At 35.0% G+C, this 22535-nt stretch overlaps 2 protein-coding genes across 6 annotated transcripts in view; both read right to left on the bottom strand.

The window, feature by feature from the left end:
* LOC106657939 (ras-related and estrogen-regulated growth inhibitor-like) overlaps window positions 1-8351 on the bottom strand; it is a 58346-nt gene extending 49995 nt beyond the window's left edge. Inside the window, exon 1 of the mRNA XM_014379653.2 lies at window positions 7698-8351. Within this exon, the coding sequence (XP_014235139.1) occupies window positions 7698-7758 (61 nt within the window). The 5' untranslated portion in view covers window positions 7759-8351. The remainder of the gene's footprint in view (window positions 1-7697) is intronic.
* Window positions 8352-9176: 825 nt separating this feature from the next.
* Window positions 9177-19873, bottom strand: LOC106658013 (titin homolog). Of its 5 annotated transcripts, none has more exons than XM_014379785.2 (8): window positions 19799-19873; window positions 18668-18889; window positions 16315-17100; window positions 16005-16216; window positions 14734-15926; window positions 13447-14650; window positions 11418-13342; window positions 9177-11093 (listed from the first exon to the last, which is right to left on the bottom strand). In XM_014379785.2, the coding sequence occupies exons 2-8, from the start codon at window positions 18824-18826 to the stop codon at window positions 10972-10974; spliced, it is 5601 nt and encodes a 1866-aa protein (XP_014235271.1). In that variant the 5' UTR covers window positions 18827-18889; window positions 19799-19873; the 3' UTR covers window positions 9177-10971. The 5 variants fall into 5 exon arrangements, 4 of the variants coding, with proteins under 4 accessions (XP_014235271.1, XP_014235272.1, XP_014235270.1 ...); XM_014379786.2 differs by lacking the exon at window positions 19799-19873 and adding an exon at window positions 18964-19338; XM_014379784.2 differs by lacking the exon at window positions 19799-19873 and having other exon boundaries at window positions 18668-19338.
* Between the last annotated feature and the right edge of the window lie 2662 nt (window positions 19874-22535).

The raw sequence follows: 22535 nt of genomic DNA, 5'->3' as shown, positions 1-22535 counted from the left end.
TAACCCTTCCTTTAAAAAATCACGTGAAGTCGTTTTATTCGTCACCTCATCGGTCAAGGAGTAACTGCGCCTCGCTTCATGACTGGTAGGAATCTCGCGGCGGTCGTTCATATAATACTTTTAGTGGGAAAACTGAAATGTGGCGTTTGCTTAAATGTTTATATTTTTAATTCATTGGTTATTTTAATTTCACTTGATTAGTTGGCGCGCGCGAGCGTGCCTCATATCAGTACAATAAAAAAGTAAATGTGTTAATAATATACAAAGCTTGTCGTGATAAAGCAAAAAAGAGTATTTGACGATCGCAGCTGAATAATCGGCGCACATTGCGCAGCTTCGGCTGTGCACGCACATACTCATTTACACTTTATGTATTTCAATAATTCGAATTGAAGTCCTTCCCATTCAATTAAAGCCGATTCAGCAGTAGTGTAAATTGGCAGGGATGATGCTGCGGGCGAGTGACAATTAAGAATAGCCGATGTACATGGTGCGTCGCCTTCTCTTTCTTGTTGTAAAAAATAAAACGTTGAGAACATGTCGCTCTTGTGTTTTTTGTCAAGCACTGTAGCAGCAGCAGTAGTGGCAGCAACAACGACCGCGGCAGCTTCATCAGTTCTTCATCGCCGGTGTAGGTATCTTATATGACGGTGGGAGAAGGAGGTAATTACCGTTTTCTTGCGAGAAAAGAAGAGGACGATGGCGATGACGATGGTGACGGAGAAGAAGCGATAGTGTTGCTCTCGCTCGAGAGCTCAGCTGCAGTACCCGGTATACATTCGCGCGCGTGTAAATTATTCTTGCCAGAAGCTTATTTTCACTTTCATTCCTCACGATAATATGTTGCAAAGTTGAACGAGATTTTCGACGCACATTTCATTTTGCGACATTAAAATCGAATAAAGGCCATTAAACGCGCTGTACCCTGCTCACATACGAAAGGCGCACAGTGCGTGCGTCTATCCTCATTTTAAGACGACTTGTTTATAATATTATAAATAATCGCGGCACGGTACATGCAGACGAGTGATAACTTTCGATCGAACGTGAAAAAAGCAACGAAAGAAGGAACTCCAATGAGTGCGTGTACAAGATATGTATATCGTACACAGAGTGGTACGCGCGGTGCATAATACGATCATATACGCTGCGGCACTGTTCCTCGCTTTTGCAGACGTACACCCTTGATTTATTCGATTCGCGGGCACACGCGTACAGTTTTATTTTATAATATGAAACTTACACTTCTACTTTTCGATTTATGTGTAGATTTGTGTACTGCCAGTGAGTACACACGCATATAGTGCGCCTATAAACGGCCATTAATTCAAATTTGTGTACAAGATGATACTCGAAAATCATTTACACGCATTCCACGAAAGATAAACAAATCGAAGTCGTTTTATTGTTGGACATTAATATATGAGCCATAATTAATTACATGCAGTGCAACTAATATTGATGGAGAAAAAAATACTTGGTCTGCGTGCTAGGTCGTTCGTACACGTAAAGACCACACCGCCAATCGTGAAAAGTATTTGTTAAAGTGATCGCTTAAGCTGACAGAAGATATGTTTTAGGAAGGATTTGAAAAAACTGCGAAAGCGAGAATTCCGAATATTTTCCTCGCGAGCATAAAATTCTTTATCGTTTTAATCATTTGGTCGAATCAAAAGTTTTCTTTTGCAACTCTGGCACGGCGTACGTGTCGCTGATAAGTAAACAACGCGAGAATCGCATCGAATATTCACACGTGCGTTGGTGGTTCTGTTATGCGTTTTTCGACATTTTTCTTTTCAGCTTGCTGTATCTCGTCGGCGGATTGCGATATTATATCCCTGTTGGCAACTCGTTCAGTAACGCATATTGATAATCTGAATTAAATCATTACGCTAAGCACAGCTAATAAGGCGGAAAAACGAAAAATTCAATGAAATGATTGCTCATGAATAATCAAACAGTATAAATATGATACCGATCATTAGCTCACACTTACATCGTGTGTAGTAATAGTTTTTCATGGGATATAGTTATGAGAATACGTACTCATGCATAGACGTGCGTACAGAAGTGTGCCGCTTGGCTCGCTGCATTGCACGCATAAAGATTTAATAGCTGTAATTGAGAGAAAAAAGACAACGAGTATATGCGTATGCGCTCGCGAGTACATAATTCACGCCATTATTTATTCGACAGTCACGCATGCGAAGGCGAAGTTGGCATCTACGTGGCGCCAACGAAATCGAAACATATTGATAATCATTGTGGTAAAGTCTATACATTATTTTGTATTTTTCAAGAACTCATATTTAGTATTCAACGTTAAATAAGAGAAATTATTCTTAGCTTGTGCGCCGTTGAACTTTATGGCGTATTTTTACTTGAAGATTGACAATAATTTCCATTTGTTTTTTAATTTATTGAGTGAATTTTCAATTCATGAACATATATGACTCTTGCTCCTACTCCATCTCCCCTCTCAACCCACAGGGTAATATTCTAGATGAGTTGGTAAGTTCACTGTTTCTTCGTCGAACAGGCCCATTGGATCCTCGGTCTTGGTATCTTCATGGTAGCGACAGTATAGCCTGGCGCGCTTTTCATCGAGCAGTGTAAGTGTTGGAATACCGATAATAAAACAGGTGGCTTCGTGGGAGATACTATGAAAGCCGCAGATCGCGCGCAGATAAGTGCGTCTATGGGTTGGCGCGTCTGGAATATATATATAACTCTCTTACTTCGACGCATTACTTTATATATGAAAGAACCGTAAAAGATGATTTAGTCGAAATTACAGACGCTTAGATTACGTCGATTACTTTTCGGTCCTCCGATGTTGAGTATCAACCCAGCAAGGCGCCCGCAACCTTGTTGACTTTATCGCTAAAATTTTTGATGTGTTCATCGAATGTAGCTTGGTGTCAAACAGGAAGCCGTGAAGCTAGGGGCGATGGTTTTTTTTCTACTTGCAACCAAAGGAACTTAGGATCAGCAGTTGGCAGATCCAGGCTGTGAATGGTCGCTTGCATAATAATGGTGGCCTGGTTAGTGTCCTCCCGTCAGTCGTTCAATTTTTTACCGACCACAATTAGCGCGATTTCATCCGCAAATCCGACAACTGATACTTTGTTTTCGATCGAGCCTCATAATCTTATTGTATATAACATTCCAGAAAACGGGGCCAAGTATGAATCCTTGGGCATGCCCACCATGATGTCGCGAGTCTCTGGACAATCATCCGTGAAAAATTCCAGCACCTTGAGGCTGAAATGGCTGGCGATGATCCGGAGTAGGTATACTGTAACCCCCGTTATCCATCGCGCTTTATTAAATACGTTCTTTACGTAGTCCTAGGTGGTGCTAACGCAGTACTTTTTGGTGTCACTATACCAAATCTTGACCCTGATGGCCCTTTCAGCGATTCTTAGGCGGCATTTCTGGATGGCGTCGACTGTTGAACAGCCTGTGTGGAATCCCAACTGCAAGTTCGCCAGACCTGTGGGGTCCTCAGCCTTTCAGGTGACCAGCTATAATTTGCTCAAAAATCTTTTCCATGGTTCTGAGCGTACCGTCGCTCCAACGCAGGAAGGTATCGCTTTTTAGAATCAAGACCACCATTTTTAGACATGGAGACTCTCCCGAGCACAGACATAAGCTAATGAGCCAGACGCCACTTTAGTAATTAAGCAGTCGCTGTCGATATCTGAGCGTTTCACTTGCGATGTACAGGTTTGTGGTGACTCAGGTGCCTCTCCAGGTCATGAAAAATTGTCACATTGGTCCTCATCTCCATAGCCGAATGATACGTTTTGGGTGACCCCTCAGTAGTTGGAGAATTAGAATCATCGTGAATCTCGGAGGTGCTTTTTTCGCGAGCGTAATAGTAGCTCAGACTAATAGAAGTGTGGGCTTTGGTCGTACTTCCTTGTCACTGGAGACAAGGAGACGAGTTTTGATAGGACTTTGCCAGATGTCCCATCTGACCACTCAATGGCATCACTTGAGGTACGGTCGGGACTCTCCCATTGCGCAGCCACTTGTCCAAAAGTGCGTTTGGCCGAGATCAAAGTGTAGGAAATTGTGACTTTAGGTAACTGTCTCAGATGCAATATACTCTTAGCACATTTTTTATAAACTCATACTAAACATTAATAACACATGCACACAAAAAAACTTGAAAGTTCAATTCCAGACACCGGACCAAATACTACTCGCTGCGTTCGTGCCTTAACCTCACTTCGCGGTGCCAGGAAGTGCTACTCGTGACTCGAAAAAGGGGGCATAAATGGGAACTTAGCACAATACTATAAAATTGCGTATTGCGTACCTGCTATCAGCTATTTTCAAAGGTCTCTGAAATTCTTAAGAAAAATGTAAAAACGCTTCAAATTCGGGCCTCAAAAAATAGCTTATAGTATACATCCAAAATTCTGCAAAAATTCAGACGTATTCTTTGACTAATTCTAAGACTTGTACATTTTGCAATTTTTCGTTTAAGCTTACAAGTTAGAAAATGACAAAGATTTTTTAATAAATTAGAAAATGACTTTTCAAACGGGCTTTAAGGCCCATTGGATGAAACTAAACATAGGAGGTTTCATTATTAAGTACCAGGAGAGTTGAAAAAAATTTTCAGGACATTTGGTGACCCGCATCTCATGTGGTCCCCTTGGTAGTAAAGTTCGTTATATTATATAAGAATTTTTTAATCTCTGAGATCAAAATCACTACTATAATAGTATTACTGAGCTTTATAGTACAAAGGGCTTATAATATCATTTACATTGCACAAGTGTCGATTTAGCTGTCAATCAGTGAATACATCTCGATTGAATATAATTTTTATTGGTATTTATCGTTCAGCGATACTTGATCCATTGGTATTTATAGGTCTTATTGTTATGTCTGTACAAGTGACTGTGACGAAGAATGAATGTGTTGATCTTAGGATCGAATATGTCACGACTACTGAGCCACTTTACTGCAATATACGAATATCCGTCTTGATTTAATATCTCTTTTTCATTTCATATTAGCCAAGCCATGTAGCCGCATAATTGATTATTTTCAATAAATTATTGATCCATTTTTTCCTATAATTTTAACAATAATTTTACTAAGAAACTCAATTATATGTATTTTTTACTCTTATAACGATTTTGTCATAAGCTGAAAGTAAACAACTTGAAAGTTGTAAATATAATTAGAAATTTAATAAATGTGATAAACTGTAAAAATAATTAGAATTTGAATGAAAATTTAAAAAATTCAGCAGTTCTCGCACTTGCTTCTATATTACGGACAAAAAATGACGTACACATTATACACTTATGTCATATATATCAGGTGCTGACATTGAAGTGAGTGTTATATAGATGTCTTCGACTAAGAGCTGTTGAGTTAGAAAACTTATAGAGATAAGATTCATCTAACCATCTTGAATCGAATATAGCGGCTACGCGTGTAACTGGACTTGCAAAATTGACTAGTTTCTAAGCAATTCTTTTTCTCGATTGAATTCAAGTGAATTTGAAACTAAAAATGATTTAATGTGAAAAAATTCGTAAGTTAGCTCGAATAATCGCTTTTGTTCGTTTGAATGTTCTCGTTAAACCATAAAACTGATCGACGTCGGCATTCACAGGGTCGTTTAAAAAGAATATATAAAAAAAAATAATAATAAAAATAATTGTGCGCACGAGCTTTATACAGGTCTATCTGGTCCGCATCATCTTGGCTGCCATTTATGGCGCCTTGCGGATTCCATTGGTCGAGCGCCATATCATACATTGCCTTGGTTGCAAAAATTCATGTTCTCAGGTTTGTTGCATTACTCTGATTATGAACTCTTTGCATTTTTGAAAAAGCTTTGGGACCTTCATGACTTTCATGAATACATTGTAAATCTTACAATGTAACGCTAGCACTGATCAATAGAAATATGACGGAATAATCATTGAATCGAGGTGGTTCATTTGAAAACAGTCATTAAGAAAGCGGCAAAAATGAGCTGTTTTGCTGCTTGCAGCAAGTCGTTGCACCGGTTAAAAATGTCGAAGTCTATCCCGTAGCTAAATTAGCCAACTCTTTGTACGTGTATATAGTAAACATATAATGTAATATCATAATTTGCAGCGTACGTGACATGCGCAGTCAGTGCATACCGTTATTTAAAAAAAATCTAGACGTAGATTTCGCATCGTATAATAGCTAAATACGATTGGTGCAGTCTTTACAATCGGTTGCTATCCGCTACGTTATAATAATTTCTCCAAGAAGCTCAAAAAACCTCAGGACATGAGCAAAGTTCGACTTTTTAGTTTTATTCATTAATATGAGAGGAATTTTGATTTGCTTGATTTGACTGTTAGTACGTAGCCAGAGTTCAACAATTTATGACAGTCTTATAAAGTCTTGTCGTGTAATCACCGAAGAACATGCAGGATGTTGGTAGTTTTCAAACAAATTATTTTTACCCCGAATTAAATTAAACGAGTATTATTACAAATCTTGTACGTCAAGTGCAAAGGCACACGCTAGATTACGCGAGCAGCACATCTTCGTTTTTCATTGAACGCACGTTTTAACGGTGAATTGTATAAGTTTGTGTAAAAAGAAATATTTAATTTTAAATGGAATCGAGAGTCACGCGAATCGCTATATATCTTTTTAGAGCGAGCACGAGTTCAAATATTTTGTTTTGGTCGCTGGAATTGAAATAAAACATTGCGCGCGAGCTACTGCTACTGCTTATACGAATGATGATTGTGTATTTTCATAACTCACGTTTATACCGTACACGTTGCAGTATATGAAAAACATAAAATAATTGAAATGCCAAAATTGCCTGCGGTTGATTAATCGAAAAGTTACGCAATGCACGAAAAATAAAGCTGCGCGACAGCAATACAAATTATACGCGTAGTGTGCAATACGTTCAGGAAATGAATCTTACGTATTGGAATTTGACAGGTCAAATGCGAACAGCAGAAACGACGTTTATGGTATTGATAAGTAGGGTTTTTCGTCGAAACACTAACGTACTTTGATGGTCCTTCTCTGCTGTCGCTTGGAAACTTACATTAAATGAGGTACGAAAAATACCTGCCAAATGAATGATTGCTTCTCAATTTTTAATATAGGAAAGATGAAGTAGCTTTTCAATCATAGAAATACTAATGCCGTTTGTGTAAAAAATTGATGGCTAAGTTTCAGTTATTTTTTGTGTAAAAATGGCACCGAAAAATAAATTGAATGTAATGATGCCGTCATTATTGGCAAAATTAAATGATTTTGGGTATTTATTGTATAGAAACACGACTAATGTATAGGAAGTATTGCACTCAGGCAATGAAAAAAGAATAAGAAGCCCGAGAGATGATACGTTTTTTTATATCGTGAATATCACGTTTTCAAGAAAAAGAAGTTCGTGTAAAAAGAAGCGTAAGTAGAACCGTAACAGCAAATCCATAATAAGCATGATTTCATGCAACAATGGAATATCTCAAAGAATATAACGAACAAGTTGTATAAAAAAAGAAGACAAGAAAAAACTAGTGTATAGCCGTATAAGCAGGGAGGGTGTGAGAGAAGAACGAACGAAGAGAAGAAGCGTAGAAGTAAGAGGGAGGGAAAGAAAGAGAGAGAGAGAGAGAGAGAGAGAGAGAGAGAGAAGGAAAAAAAAGAGATGAACCGACCTGATTTGCCGACCCTGGGGCCGCCGAGGACGACCACCCTGATCCTGTTGACGTTGGTCATTAGCTCGCCGTGTAACACTGCATTAAAAGGTAAAAGAGCTGCTGCTAGAGACGAGATCTGAATTAGGTCTGTGTGCAGTAAATTATTGAAAAAAAATATTAATGTATCGGCGTGGGCACAGACACGCACACACACTGTTTAGCTAAAGCTAATGATTTAGCTGGATGTCACACACGCGCACAATGCTACAGTGATTACGCGACGACTAGGTGTCATCGTCGGGTCGACGACTCATCATCTTGTCGTTCATCGTCTTTTTCTTCTATTTTCTAGCTCTGCTCGTCGCAACAGTCTTCAGCTCGCGAGAGCAGCAGCTCAAATGAGAAAATGAGCAGGAGAACCGATTCGTTTCTTGAATGGAAATTTAAATTCACACTTCATATGCTCTATAATAGGACTGACACATAGTAAGATAATTGGCAACACTTCACTTTGTTCCGAACAAATGCAATAAATGCACAAAGTTTAAATACACAAGAGAAAATATTTGAAAAAGCAATGACCGGCGAAAAGATTGAACGATACTGGCATAAAGTATAACGACGAAGGGATAATACGGCCAAGAACGAAGAAAGATAGTACGGTTTGTCTGAGCGTCGGCGCGCGACTGACTTGAGTTGAAAGTCGTCTGACCGTTCTCAGCTGCAATTCGCGGCTATACGTCTTATACTGTTGCTCGCCATGCAGGCCGTGTTACAGCAGCAGCAGCAGCAGAAAATGTGCCGTGCGATTCGACCGCGTGCACTTTCGCCGCCGCCAAATTCCATAGGTGGCAGCAGCTCGCGCAAATATCCCGCCAGCAGAGCCGGGACACGTGTGCTCGATGATCATTCCCGATATGCAGTTGCAACTTGGCGCAGAGAGGGGGGCATAATGCATGCAGCTCCGTGATCCGAGCAGCTTGCACGCATGATTGGCAAAGTTTGTCGACTCCGCGGCTGCAAACGTTGCCACTGCACTGTCATTCTGATCATCTGGTCGTATCTTTAATCCACAACGGAAATAATCCTTGTTATGTGCAGTAATAACTGTTATTGCATGAACGAGCTCAATCTTTCTTATGTTCAGTGAACATAACATTGTTCACGCGTAATTAATTATATCATTTGGAGAACTTTCCGAAAATCGCTCAAAAATTGCGTGGAAACAGACAAATCAGTGATTTTCGATCGCAATCTTATATATTACGCATTGAAGCTGAAAAGTGCTGTAATAGTACTGTAATAGTTATTGAAATGGCTGTTTTTGGCGATTTTAAGCATTTTGGCCCTTTTTTCGACTTTTTTTGCACGTTTTTCGGCATACATTGATGTCTGCAGTGCGTTGTACTTCAAAACCCATTAAAAAAAAAGTAGTAGTTGACATGTTGAGGAAGCTTTTTGAATAGTTTTGGAGATGAAAGTTCGAATGCAGCTCGATTAGATTTCGAGTTTTTTTTATTTATTTCTCTGCACAAGCCTCCAAAGTGCTCTGATCACTTTGGAATACATTTTTTCTGAAAATTTGGACAATTTCCAACAAAAAAACTCCCTAGCACTTTTACGTTTGAGTCCTGAACTAAGAATTAATTAAATATTTTCGATTTTTAATGAATTTTGGAAAAATGCTGAAATTACCAATTTTGGGCCCCATTTATTTAAAAACATTTTGCGACATTTCTGACATCATAAACAAGTTTTTCGTATTTGCAGAAAAAATTTTTTGGCCATTCGATTTCATTGAAAATCGGCCATGTATATATCATAAGGCCATACAAATAAGAGCACTGTTTATAGCCTGAATGTGAAATTCTTGAGTTTTTAGAAAAATCGACATTGAATTTTTTTTCTACAATTCAATAATCCTTTCATTATTTGTGACAGTTCAACATTCACTTTAACTTTTTTATGAGCTCAACACCACCTCATATCCCAAAAAATGTTGATAACAGTAATTAAATGAATAATAAAACTTCTACGATTTGTTCAGAAGCTTTTCAAAAGTTAAACCATTAACGCCGATGCAGGCCTGTTGGGACCCTTGGAAAAATAATCAACTTTTCAACGGTTTAGTTAATTAGACAAATAATTTTCCGTCTTAGTTTTTCGATACATTTTTGCATCTTATGTTTGAGAATAAACTGTATATTAGATATTAAATTGGCGAAACTATCACAACTATGTATTCTCATCTATCGACTTGACATTTAATAAATATCATAAAAAAAAATATTTTTCGTTTTAAATGTACATAATCTTAATCATCAATTTGAACAATTCTTGTCAATAGCCAACGTAATAAAATCGTTTTCTTTAGTTTACTCCAAGCTGATATTCGTTCATAGCCGTATTACGCAAGAGAGTTGTAGAGAAAATTATATTTTATAGATCAGATTGTTACAAATCTTTAAAATTACTTACGATGGGCATGTGTACATTTTCATTTTCAGCGCTTGATGTACAATTTACCAACTTTGCAATGGAAAGCGTGCCAATATAGTTTATAAATAATTTTCAATTGTTGATTTACTTTACATTGATATAAATAAATGGATTGAAAAATGAACATGTATAGCTTATAGATACCTAGAATTTTATTATTCGTACATATATACATCTAATCTTTAAAAATTAATTACTTATACTTTTTAAATTACATATACCTACGGTTAATTATAGGTTGTGAGATTTTCAAAGATTTCAAAGAACATATTTTCATCTAAACAATTTAGTCATTGAAAAAAAGACTTAAGGTAGAATGAAAAAGTTCCTAAAAGTTCATTCAATTTGTAAAAAATAATTTTGAAAAATGTTGAATTCTATATATTTTCACAATGATGAAACTCATATATACTATTCTAAAAACATCTTACAGTACAATAATAATAGAATGATTACCTATGAATAATAACGTACACGATTTTCGCAATTTCAAATAATTCAATTGAAATTTTAATAACGTTAGTAAATTTTATAAAAAATTGTATCATTTTAGATACTTTTTTTCAAATTTTTTATAAGTTTTAAACATTTTTTTCTGTAACAACATTTCACCGCACTCGAATCTTATTCTTATAATCAGTCTGATATGCTGATAGAATAATGGTGATTGCTAAACACATTGGTTAAACATAATCTATAAAATATTATATTCATCTATTCTATACAGCTTTTTCATATTTTCATATTTTCATATTTTTATATAAATTTATATATAATGTATGTATCCAATGATTTACTGATTGGAACGTAAAATCCTAGAAGCAGGACCTTTGCGGCCATGACTTGCCAAGTGCTTGGAAAACGCCTCAGCTGGTACCAACTTTTTGCATGTTGAACAGTGATACACTAACATACCTGGAATAATAGTTCCATTAAATAATCTAACTACATCAATACTATAAACCCTAAAAATTATCGAATCATTCAAGACTTGAAGAATCAATGTAGAATAGGAAAAGATAAGCGTAAGATTCAGAGAAGCTTATTTCAGACTATCATATGCAATCCTACTTAACAATAAATAAAAAATTTACTATGTAGATAGATTAATTTTCTCGTGTCAATACAAAAAAAAATTTTGAAAGGAAACGAATCTACTACTCACCAAAGAGAAATTAACACTCATGAAATGAAAAGAATTAATAGAGTTTTTCACTACTGCTTTCAACATTCACTCACCAGACTTCTTAGTCCTGTGCGTGAGTCTATGTGCATTTAATGCTGCAACACTTGTGAAAAATTCATGGCAATTTTCGCAACTGAATTTTTTCAGCTTTGGGGTATTCGAAGTAACGGTTGATTTATCTTCTTCTGATACATTTTTGGTCGTATTCATTTCACCAGCCGTTGTACTATCTTCATTTGCTATAAATTCTTCGTCGGATACTATGTCTTTCGATGATTTTTCAGATTTACTTGGTCTTCCACGTTTTCTTGCATCTCCTTTTGACGTTGACGCAGATTCCAATTTCATTTCAGATTCTGAATTGCTCTCTATTTTAGAAGCGCGACTTCTAGTTTGCAGTTCCTTAGAAGAATTTTCTGATTCATCAGTTTTGTCAGATTTAGATTGGGGACCACCCTCAGTTTTATCTTCGTGAATCAGAGCATCGTCTTTGTCAACTTTTGTAGGGGGTCTGCCACGTTTCTTGGGCAAAGTTTCTATGGTGGTTGAAAATTTTTCTCCTGATTCAGAAACATCTAAGCTTTCAATGACGTCAGATTTTTTATTTTTTTTAGGATCAGACAGAGATTCTGTATTATCTTTGTTTTTTATAACATGAGGATTTGATTGTTCTAAACACGCAAACATTTCTTCCATTTGCTCTTCTACTTCCATCATTGATTGTTCTTTACTAGACTTGGCAGGTCTGCCTCTCTTTTTGGGTGGTGAAGCAGTTTGATCGTCTACCTTTTCGTTCGAGTCTACAATGTCCGTTTTATCTTTGACTAATTTTCCACGTTTTTTTAATTCTCCTACGTCTTCTGAATTATCTTCAAGTTCAGATTCGTCTTCTTTATTTTTTCTAGTGAATCTTCCACGTTTTCGAGGCGTTTTTTCGAGAACTTCAACTAACTCTTCTATCATTTCATCCAAGTCCGGCGAATCTTCCTTCTGATCATTATCTGTTGTCGATTTTTTCTTGGTTATTTCAGATGATTGGCTATGTTCTTCGATAAATGATGTTTCGTCTTTGCATTTTTCTTCCGCCGTTCGTCCACGTTTCTTTGATTCTTCCAATAGTTCTTTTTCTTTTTCTTTAATGTCTATTTGACAGGGTTCAAGCGGTAATTTTTCGCTCGTTTGCTTTTCGTCTTTTATATTTTTATCTGTGCCAATTTTGATTTCTTCGGTTTTATTGTAAACTGAATCAGACAAAAGTTTATCTTTCATAGACGGTCTACCTCTTTTTTTAGGAGGGGCAATAATTTTTTCTCCTGTACTCGTTCTACCTTCTTTATCTGCAGTTGATTTTTTATCTTCCTTTTCATCCTTTAAATTTTCATTTTCTATTTCATCTTCATCATCTTCAGTATGAGATTCATCTTTTTTTTTTGTAGGTCTACCACGTTTTTTGGGCTCATCTGTAGTCGATTCCGGTAATTTTTCTTCAGATTCAGACACTGATTTAGCTAGTAATCGAACCCGTTTTTTAAGAGGACCCGCTGATATCGGTACACTTTTATCATCATCTTCGTCAGATTTATTTTCATTTTCATCGTCTTCGGTCAACTGATTTTCTTTCTTTTTTGTAGGTGGTCGACCTCGTTTTTTAGACTCTTCGACAGGTTCCGGAGTACTCGTTGAGATACGATCGCTCCAACGACCACGCTTTTTTGGAACTTGAGCAATCGGTCGTTCAATTTTATTTTTCTCTTCCGGTTCTGAGGATTCTGAGTGCTCGTCTTTTGAAATAGTTCTTTGCTTAGGAGGTCTCCCTCGTCGACGTGGTTCACTCAATAAGGCAGATGGTTTGCTTTTACTGTCAGGTGTTTCAGAGATCTCTTTTTTGATGGCTTTGGGTGGACGACCACGGCGTTTCGGTGGTTCTTTCACATTTTCACTGGAACTATCAAGTTTCAGCTCAATTTCCGGAGTTCCACTGGAATAAAAAAAATTTAATTAAAATATCGTAATAAATTGTTTCGGTAATAATATAAATATTTAAATAAATAAATAATAACAAACGCAAAAAATGTATCATACCTATCTTCTCTTGTTGGAGTTATTTTCTTTGGTGACAATTTGCCCTTCTTTTTAAGATCTTTATCGTGAATGTTCGCTTTTTCATCGTCGCTACTTTCTTCCATGTCTGTAGTGTCATCTTCTCTGTGATCGGTTCTGCGTGGTCTACCTCTCTTTTTTGGTGAATGCGTAGCTCTCACGTGTCGTGCTAACGATACGGCAACACTGAATTTTTCACCACATGCTTTGCATGTAAATTTCTTTTCTTTAGAATCTTCCAGCGCCTTTTTTTCTTCCATTTTTTGTATATTAGTTGGATTTTTCGTGCAGATTTGCATGTGTCGTTCTAAGACTTTTTTTTTTCGAAAATTTCGATTGCAATCACTACACTGCATAAATACTTGTTTAGGTTTTTGCTTTTGTTTTGGTTCTACTTCTGAGTCAGACTCTAAATCATCATTTTCCTTATCACTTGATGATTTTTTACTGTTCTCGTCTGCCTCTTCTGCGTCAATTTCAATAAGCTCAACCGACTGGTTAGTACGTTTCTTAGCTTTGCTAGCCGATGCTCGAGGATTATAATCGGGATCATTGGTCGTTTGCTTTTTCCGGCGTCCACGTTTACGTGGTTGGGTTATTTCTTCATCATCTTCAGAATACGCGCTAGCTGGTTGAATTATTATTTCCGAGTCAGCTCGATTGACTACGGTCAACTGCTGTTTTCTAGATCGTGGTCTTACTGGTGTTACCAAAACTGGTGTATCATCATTTTTTTGTATATCTTCAGAAGAATTTAAATTACCTTCTATGTAAGAAGGATCTTCATCTTCTTTTTTTATTTTACGATGAGCTTGAAGCAAATTATTTGGAGTACGAAGTTTTTTTGGGCTACTTCTGTATGTGCGATAGACCATTGGCGCTGTGACTGAAACCTTTCTCTGAGTTATTATTGGTGGCAATTTGGGCGAACATTTAACAACAGGTGAAATTTTCGTTATATTTTCCTGTCGTTTGATACTTTTATTAACCCACCATGATGGTCGAATTTTTTTAATCTTCTTAGGAATAGTTTTTAACTTTTCTTTCTTAATTGACTGTAAAGAAGCTTGAAGTTCATCAAAAGTCAATTCACCTTCCGAAGTATCACCATCACAAAGAACATATTGCATTGTTGATTGTTCCATCAATTCTAGTTCACTATCTTCATTATCTTCAATTGGATTTTCTATTTGTAAAAAATATTTTTTAGATTAAAATTTAATATTATAAATGATATAAAATGTATAACACAACCAAGTTTTGACAAACCTTGAATGTAAGGACTGTTTTTGTTTGGAAGAAGATAAGTTACTTGATGTTCCTTTTTTCTTTCTACCAAATGCTGCGTTACTACGTTAACTATTCTGCCTTCTTGATTCAGTATAGGTTTGGTAATCATTTTTTTTCCTGGACTAATTTGTCTAATAATTTGAGTTGTTCCTTGTTTTGGAGGAGGAACTTGTTTGATCAGTGTAGTAGGTCGTCCTGTTGCTATCTGTCTGATGTATGCAGGTGATCTGTTGGATGGATTTTGTCTGATGATTGTTGTTTGGTTAGCTGGAAATATTCGCTTAACAATAGGTGTTTTTCCTGGAGGATATTGTCTTATGAAATTTCCTGGCTTAACGGGTACTGTTTGTTTAACTCCAGTTTGTCTTGCCACAATGAATTGTTGTGGCTGTTGTTTTCCAACAAAAGTTTGCTTAGATATTTGTTTCATTGGAATAGATTGATTACTAGAATCACTTTTAGATGTAACTTGTCGATTCATTACTTGGGCCTTAGGTATTATCTGTGGATTAGACTTAGCTTGCAACTTGGGCGTTACTGGTTTTTTGATATTAGTTTGTATTTTAGATGCCATTTGTGGATTGACTTTTGATGGTACAAAAGTTGTTCCTTGAAGTTTAGGCATTGTAACTGAATTTGGAGAAGGAAGTGATTTAGGAGTAAATTGAAGTTTAGAATTTGAATGTAATTTAGCATTTGCTTGCAGTTTAGGTGACGATTGAGATTTAAGAACTATTTGTGACGTAAGAGTAGCTGTTGCTTGCGTTCTTGGTGTTACTTGTTGCTTTGGCGTTAATTGTTTGACAATATTTCGTCTTTGAATGGAGGGTAATACACTTTTGTTATTAGCTCCTTCCAAAATTTTGCTGATAGGTTGTTTAGATATAACAGGTTTTAGAGGTTCAATTTTTGGAGCTACAGGCCTTGGTTGTGCAATGAATTGAAGGGCACCTTCTCCAACTTCTTTTTTTATTTCCTCAACTTTCTTTAGGTATTGAATTTCATCCGGTTTTTCTATGTTAGTTATAACTGCTTGATATTTGTCAAATTTAATTTCCTCTTTTTCTTTTTTTTCTTTAGCTAGTTTTTCTTTAGCTTCTTTGCGTTGTTGGGCATTAGGTTTTTTTACTGTTTTGACAGCACCTTCTCCAATTAGTCTTTCAACATCCGCTCTAAAAAATTATTAATATAAATTACTTTTTGAGAAAAATAACAATATGAAGAATTCGAAAATGAATAGGTGTACAAACTTCATCAAAAAATGAAAATTAGTTGGTGGTTCCCCGGACTCATCATAAAGAGCTACAGCAAATACTTCATCCGAGTCTTCTACAGCATACAGAGCTAGCTGCTGACCAGTTGATGTGGTAAAAGTAGCAATTGTTTCATCGTCATCTGATTCTGCTGCAGGAGTAGCATCTTCTTGTTTTATTTCTTTCTGATCAGGCTTAAAAGAAAGAAACTAATTAAGGCATTATTTACTTGAAAGTTTTCATTTTGTCTATACATTAAAAATTAATTTATTATTTATTTTTGCTGTTGAATTAACGTATAACATACCTCAGTGGTTTCCTCAATTATTTTATCAGCAAAAGTTTCAATATTTTGCTCATTAGTTTGAGAGAGATTTGGTTCGTCAAACTTTGTAACACTATTTTGAGTGGAAATAGTAATATTTTGTTCAGAAACCTCAGAGTGTTCGATAACACTATGTTGTTCGATTGGTATTGTTATTCTCTGTTCTCCTGTAGTTATAGTGATATTATGTTGTTCTGGAGCTATAGTGATATTACTTTGTTCTAGTGTTTCAGGGAAATTGTGTTGTTCCGAAGTTGTAGGTAGATTATGTTGCTCTGAGATTACTGAGATATTGTGTTGTTCTGAAGCTAAATCAACATTTTGCTGTTCTTGGGTGATATTTTGTTGTTGGGATGTTAAAGTTATACTTTCTTGTTTTGGGTTAATAGTTATATCAGGTTGCGAAACGGATATCAAAACATTATCTTGTTGATTAGATAATGCAATGCTTTGTTGATCTACACTAATACCAATATTTTCTTGAGAAGAGGATAGTGAAACAGTTTGTTGTTCATTTGGTAATATAAAATTTTCTCCTTTCTCAAGTAAACTTATTTGCTGTTCAGCTGCTATTGTATAATGTTGTTCAGCAGGGAGTGCTATGGTTTCATCTACAGATACAGCAATATTTTGATCAGTAGTTGCTGCATGAAGAGTTATAAAATTATCTAAATCATCTGAATCTGGAACAGTTCCTAGACTGTTTTGTACATCAGCACTATTAACTAATTTCACAATTCCTTGTTGTGAATCATTATCGAAAATTATCTGAAAAAAATCAAATAAATAAATAATAATTCATAAAAAAATTCATTATGGAAATTATTTTACGTAATTGAAACTAGTATTAATATAAAATTTGTCTCGGATCATGAAGTATGCCTCTCCATTCCTACTTTTATTTTTAATTTTATTTTGACAAATTCAGTTATTTTAAAACTATTTTTTATTATTTGTAACTTTTTCTTGCCTTAAGAAAATTTAAATTTAAATAAAATTATCAAGAATAATTGCTTATGTTGTTTAAGAAGTGAAAAATGATGCCTCAAATCCTATCAATGCCAGAGGCAAAAAAAAAGAAGCTAGTACAAATATACTTGAATAAGGTTGTTTTTGATACTGGTAAAAAAAATGATATTTTGACTGCCATTCACACTGTACATATCAAATTGTGCTGTCTACTAGAGTGCTGTAGTAAATCCATCGACTAACAGCAATAGTAGCTGCTATTGGATTTTTCTGTAGACATCTCTAGATCTTTTAATGTTTATTCAACCAAAAAGTCAACATCAACTTGTTGCATATAGGGACTAGAACTAATGTACCAAAGCTCTCTAATAACAATTACTAAGACTTTCAGTGTTGAGGAAAATTTTTTATTTTCAGTGTAATTAATATATAATATAAAAATATTATATTACACAACAAGGGAGAAAAAGTAAAGAATGTCTCAGATATAATTGTCACCAGAAGTAAAACCAAGGGTAATATACATAAGATCTGAGACATTCTCTCCTTTCTTCTGTGTTGTGTATACAATTTTTATTTATACCTTGACATAAAAGTAAAATTTTCTGACCTTGCAGTTAGAGGGAAAATAATATTTGATCTTTACTGATAACAAAAATAATCCAAAATACTTAATTTTACTCTTCCTATAATACTACTAATAAAATGACTATACCAAACTTAGCTACAACTCAATATTTGATAATCTTTATTCAAGTTCTATAAACTTTTGAACAAATTTTAAAATGATCCAATTTGTTGAATTACAATTTGTTGATAGTATAATACGATAAAGTAAACTTTTTAACATACCAATCAAAAGGTATAATGGCTCGAACTATAACTGAGTAGTTTTTGGATACAATGTAACTAGTAGTAAAGAAGTTATAGCGTAAAATATACTAAATTCTAATGGACTAAACAATACTTCTGCATAGTTTCATGAATATATCTAGCTAAAACGTATTTTAATACCGAGTCACCTCAAGATCAATTACCAGCCACTTTTTAATTTAAAATTACGATGCTTACAATACATTTTAAAATTATTCTACATACAATTTTCATTGCCATAATAAATAAAATATTTAATTGTCATAATTTTACAAAAAGATTTTGTGGGTCGGTCATATTATTTAGAAGTTACCATAATTAGAAGAATTATTAATGTAAATTAGTTTTTTTCACAGGCATCTACATGTTTGTTTATCTCAAATTTTTTATCAAAAATTCAAAGGTCTTAATTATGGTTGTTTATTACACTAATTATATTAATTCCATCTTTCACATTACACATTAGAAAATTGTTTGCATATATTTTACTTACCACAGTGCCTTCCATCCCACTTTGACAGTTGCTCAGTAAATCCATATCTGATGACGGATCTAGTTGAATAGTTGCTACTGTCGCTTGACTATTGTTTAGAGGATCAGACTCTCCAGCAACTACAGTCACTAGACCCTTGCTCTCTTCTCCAACATCCATTGTTTAGTTTGATAGTAAATGGCAATTTGTTTATGAACATCCACTAGTTTTTTTCATGATTTCCTGTTATATATTTAGTCATTTAGTTATTGGAACAAAAAACCACTTGATTTACAGTAGTACACAAATGTATTCACTTTAACTTAAACAATATTATTTTGTACTATCTTGATTAAATTAACAAGTATACCAGAAGATAATAAATTTGAAGGTTATATTTTGCTATGCATTGATTATTTTGTGGATGAGAAATATAATTTAAATGAGAGCATTCATTTTTTAATTGTAATAAAATATTCTTGACTCAATGATGCCTGCACATGTACTATGATATTAAATCCTACTAGAAAAGCAACTGTTAAAAACAGTTCAACTTCTGTACAACTGACGAACTTTTATTCTGAATTCCTGAATTTTGGTTACAGTCAAAATCAAAATGATACAGAGAGAACAAATATAGGTACAATAATGATGTTATGTGCATCATTCCATTTTTCGACTGCGTAGGTATAAGAATAAGAACTAGAAAAAATGATCATATAAATGTCATGTGACGGTCTTTTGAATAGCAAAAGAGACATTACCTTTCTTTATCTATTCCAAATTAAAAGCTAAAATTAATAATAAACCTTTGAAAACATATGTGGTTATTAATAGATTCGATATGATATAGAATATACCATAAACTTTTTAAAATTTACTCAATTGTTTAAAATAACACTTAGTTATTATTAAATTCTATATTATGCATGAATTGACCGAGTCACTAACTGTTATATTGATCTGGTATACACCCGCCATTTTTAGAGATTACTCTAAACAGTAAGGACGCTAGAGAACAAACATACAAAATTTTCATCGTAAACGTATTTTTTATGAATTTTTGTTTTTATAAAATATACACAGCGATGAAAATAATTATTTAAGACCAAATAAAAGATTTTCATTTAATTTTATTTAATTATTTCTTACGTTTTTTAAACCTGCGTCAGTCTCGTTCTGCGTCGATCCTATTTTACAGAGTAATATAAGCTTGCGGGTATTTTTCAATGAAATTTTAGTGCGCAGTGAATTTCAGGTCACGTCTACAAAGCCCGAACTTGTGGTCATTTCTGCGTTTCGCGCGTTCCTGCAAGTTGAACAATTTTTATTGAATATTACCAACTACAAAAAACAAAACTTTCACAGGTCAATGGTCAGATTTGTGAAAGTGTCAATTTTCGCAGTTGATTATGTCCAGCCTCAATTAGAATACCAGCTTCAAATAGTGGTAGATTGAAAATTCTATAATTTTATGAGAAAATTTAGAAACCTTAAATTGAAAGTAAATCAATAATTAGAAAAAAAAGTATCAAAACAGGGAGCATATCATAAAAATATAAATTGGAATATATAATAAAGATTTGAATCGTCAAAATTATAAAGTAGTGTTAGAAACAAAAAACAATAACGGATCATATGAACCATGAACTTGTCTAATCCGTGTTTTATAATATAACCTTTTATGACACGCATATACATACAGCAAGGGAACATTGATTCGGTAACGAGCAGAATACGATAATAAAAAGAAGTAAGGTCGATGCCAATGCATAAGCGTGTACGGATTATTATTATCTCCGCGTATGTTATACACATGGGCAGCCCCTATTAGGCTGTACTTATATTTTTAGGTTATTATCGAATCAACGAAGCGGGAGGGGAGGGGGGGGGGGATATCCAAATGGACTTTTATCAAAAACGTCTGTGTCATAATTTCAAAAATTATGATCGTTTAATATCCAAACTGAAATAGTTCAAAAGGCCAAAATTCCAAAGGGTATGAAAAATTTGGCATGAAACACCGTAATTCAACTCTAGCCGAATCTGTCAATAACGAGGTAGATATGAACGAACGGAATTGTCCGAAACCTGTAGATACGAAAAATCATCCGAAATTGTCCTAGTTTTTTAATGGAACTAGTTGAAGTTTAAGTTTTTTATGATTTTTCGTATCTAAAGGTTTCGGACAAAGCTGTAGAGCTGCATTTTCGGGTTCATTCGCTCATATCTACCTCGTAATTGACAGATTCGGCTAGAGTTGAATTACGGTGTTTCATGTCAAATTTTTCATACCCTTTGGAATTTTGGCCATTTGAACTATTTCAGTTTAGATATTCCCCCCCCCCCCTCCCCCCCACCATGTACACTAGACCCAATCTAATTCTGCTCAGTGGAACGCCAGAATTTCCTATGCTTATACACGTTCCATTACTCTTATCTGTAGGACCAGGCAGAATTAGATTGAGTCTACTACATATTTATGGCCTTTTTAAGCCAGAGAAAAAAATTAAAATATGCTGCGTTTACTCGTACGACAGATCTAGGAATTTTTTGAAATTTTGTCTTACGGTTAAGTAAAAAAAATCGTAGATTTTTGAGGTATTTTTCTTCACTAAAGAACCACAAATATTCACTTTTAGAGAAATTTCAAGCAATACAATTATAATTGAATAAATAGAAAAATACTAAAACTCAAAATCGGTATAAACTAACCAACAAATTTGTTCATGTATGACAGATGCAGAATTGTACTAGCAGACTAAAATTTAATTTTTAACTCTGCGTGCGCGAAATACGGGTTTTCTAACCTTAAAGCGTCAGAAAACACTAGTTTTTCGCAAACAGGGTAAAAAAATATCGTGTGCAACTAGTCCGTGAGGAAATTGACTCACCCAGGAGTCTTATGCACCCTCGCTACGCTCGGGTGAAAACAACTCCTGAGTGAGTCAACTGCTTCGCGCACTTGTTACAAAATATACTATTTTCCTAGAGCCAACTTCAGAATGCATTCGCAAAATACAATGGGTATAGGTATCGATTCTATCCGATGGAACGACGGAATTTCCTATACATTAACACGTTCCACCACTCTGTTGGACCGGTCAGAATCGATGTTAACCCAGGGTACAATAATTTTTAAGTCAAATCGAAATTTGAGTTTTAAGAGATCAAAAATTTAGTAAACCGAAAAGAAATTTTAAACATATAAATAATTATTACGGTCTATTGGGGAACGAGTATATTCAGCTGAGCACCCTATCGTTTACAGAGAAAAGGATAAATCCGACAACGGAGAGGTTAAGGTGCTAGATGCCTGCTTGCAAACGTCACAACTACATGATAAATTTCATGATATTTTTGGCTTAATTGAAGCGACAGGAAAAATTAAAACGTTTAAATGTTCCTGCAAAACTGGTGAATCTGGCCAGTGCGAGCATGTTGTGTGTGCTGATAGCAGTATATAGTATAACTCAAATCTCGTCAGCTGCTCTAGTCGACAATAGAGCAATGGCCGTATATTTTAAACGTGGGTTACTCCACTAGATGGTGCCATAAAAGAAGAAGAAGAAGAAGAAGAAGAAGAAGACAATAGAGCATTCATAACATATCATCATTCATAACATACAGATCATATAAAATACAGTCAAACCCCGTTATCCGCGGGGGTTCGGTTCCGAAAAAGTACCGCGTATACCGAAACCGCGGATACCGAAGCATTGTTCTTATGGGAAAAGGAGGGTTCGGTTCCTCGTCCAGCTGAAATGTCAATGTACGAAAGAGTAAAACACCTTTTTTTATGAAAAATTAAAGTATTTATTAATTTTCGAGTAAAATACTTAGTCAAACTTTTTTGCTTCGCTCTGTGCATCAAATCTTTGTATAAACT

The sequence above is a fragment of the Trichogramma pretiosum genome, unplaced genomic scaffold (assembly GCF_000599845.2).
Source record: "Trichogramma pretiosum strain Unisexual culture from Peru unplaced genomic scaffold, Tpre_2.0 scaffold12, whole genome shotgun sequence".
In the NCBI taxonomy this organism is placed as follows: domain Eukaryota; kingdom Metazoa; phylum Arthropoda; class Insecta; order Hymenoptera; family Trichogrammatidae; genus Trichogramma; species Trichogramma pretiosum.
The sequence above is the reverse complement of the archived record's forward strand: the minus strand, read 5'-3'. Positions and strand labels throughout refer to the sequence as shown.

What these genes read in the sequence shown, in the direction of transcription:
- LOC106658013 (XM_014379785.2), bottom strand. Translation starts at nt 18,826, where the DNA reads ATGGATGTTGGAGAAGAGAGCAAGGGTCTAGTGACTGTAGTTGCTGGA. An exon ending in ACTCCAACAAGAGAAGATAG is followed by an intron (nt 13,343 to 13,446) that starts GTATGATACATT and finishes TTTTTATTCCAG; the next exon opens with TGGAACTCCGGAAATTGAGC. An exon ending in GCACAGGACTAAGAAGTCTG is followed by an intron (nt 11,094 to 11,417) that starts GTGAGTGAATGT and finishes CTATTATTCCAG; the next exon opens with GTATGTTAGTGTATCACTGT.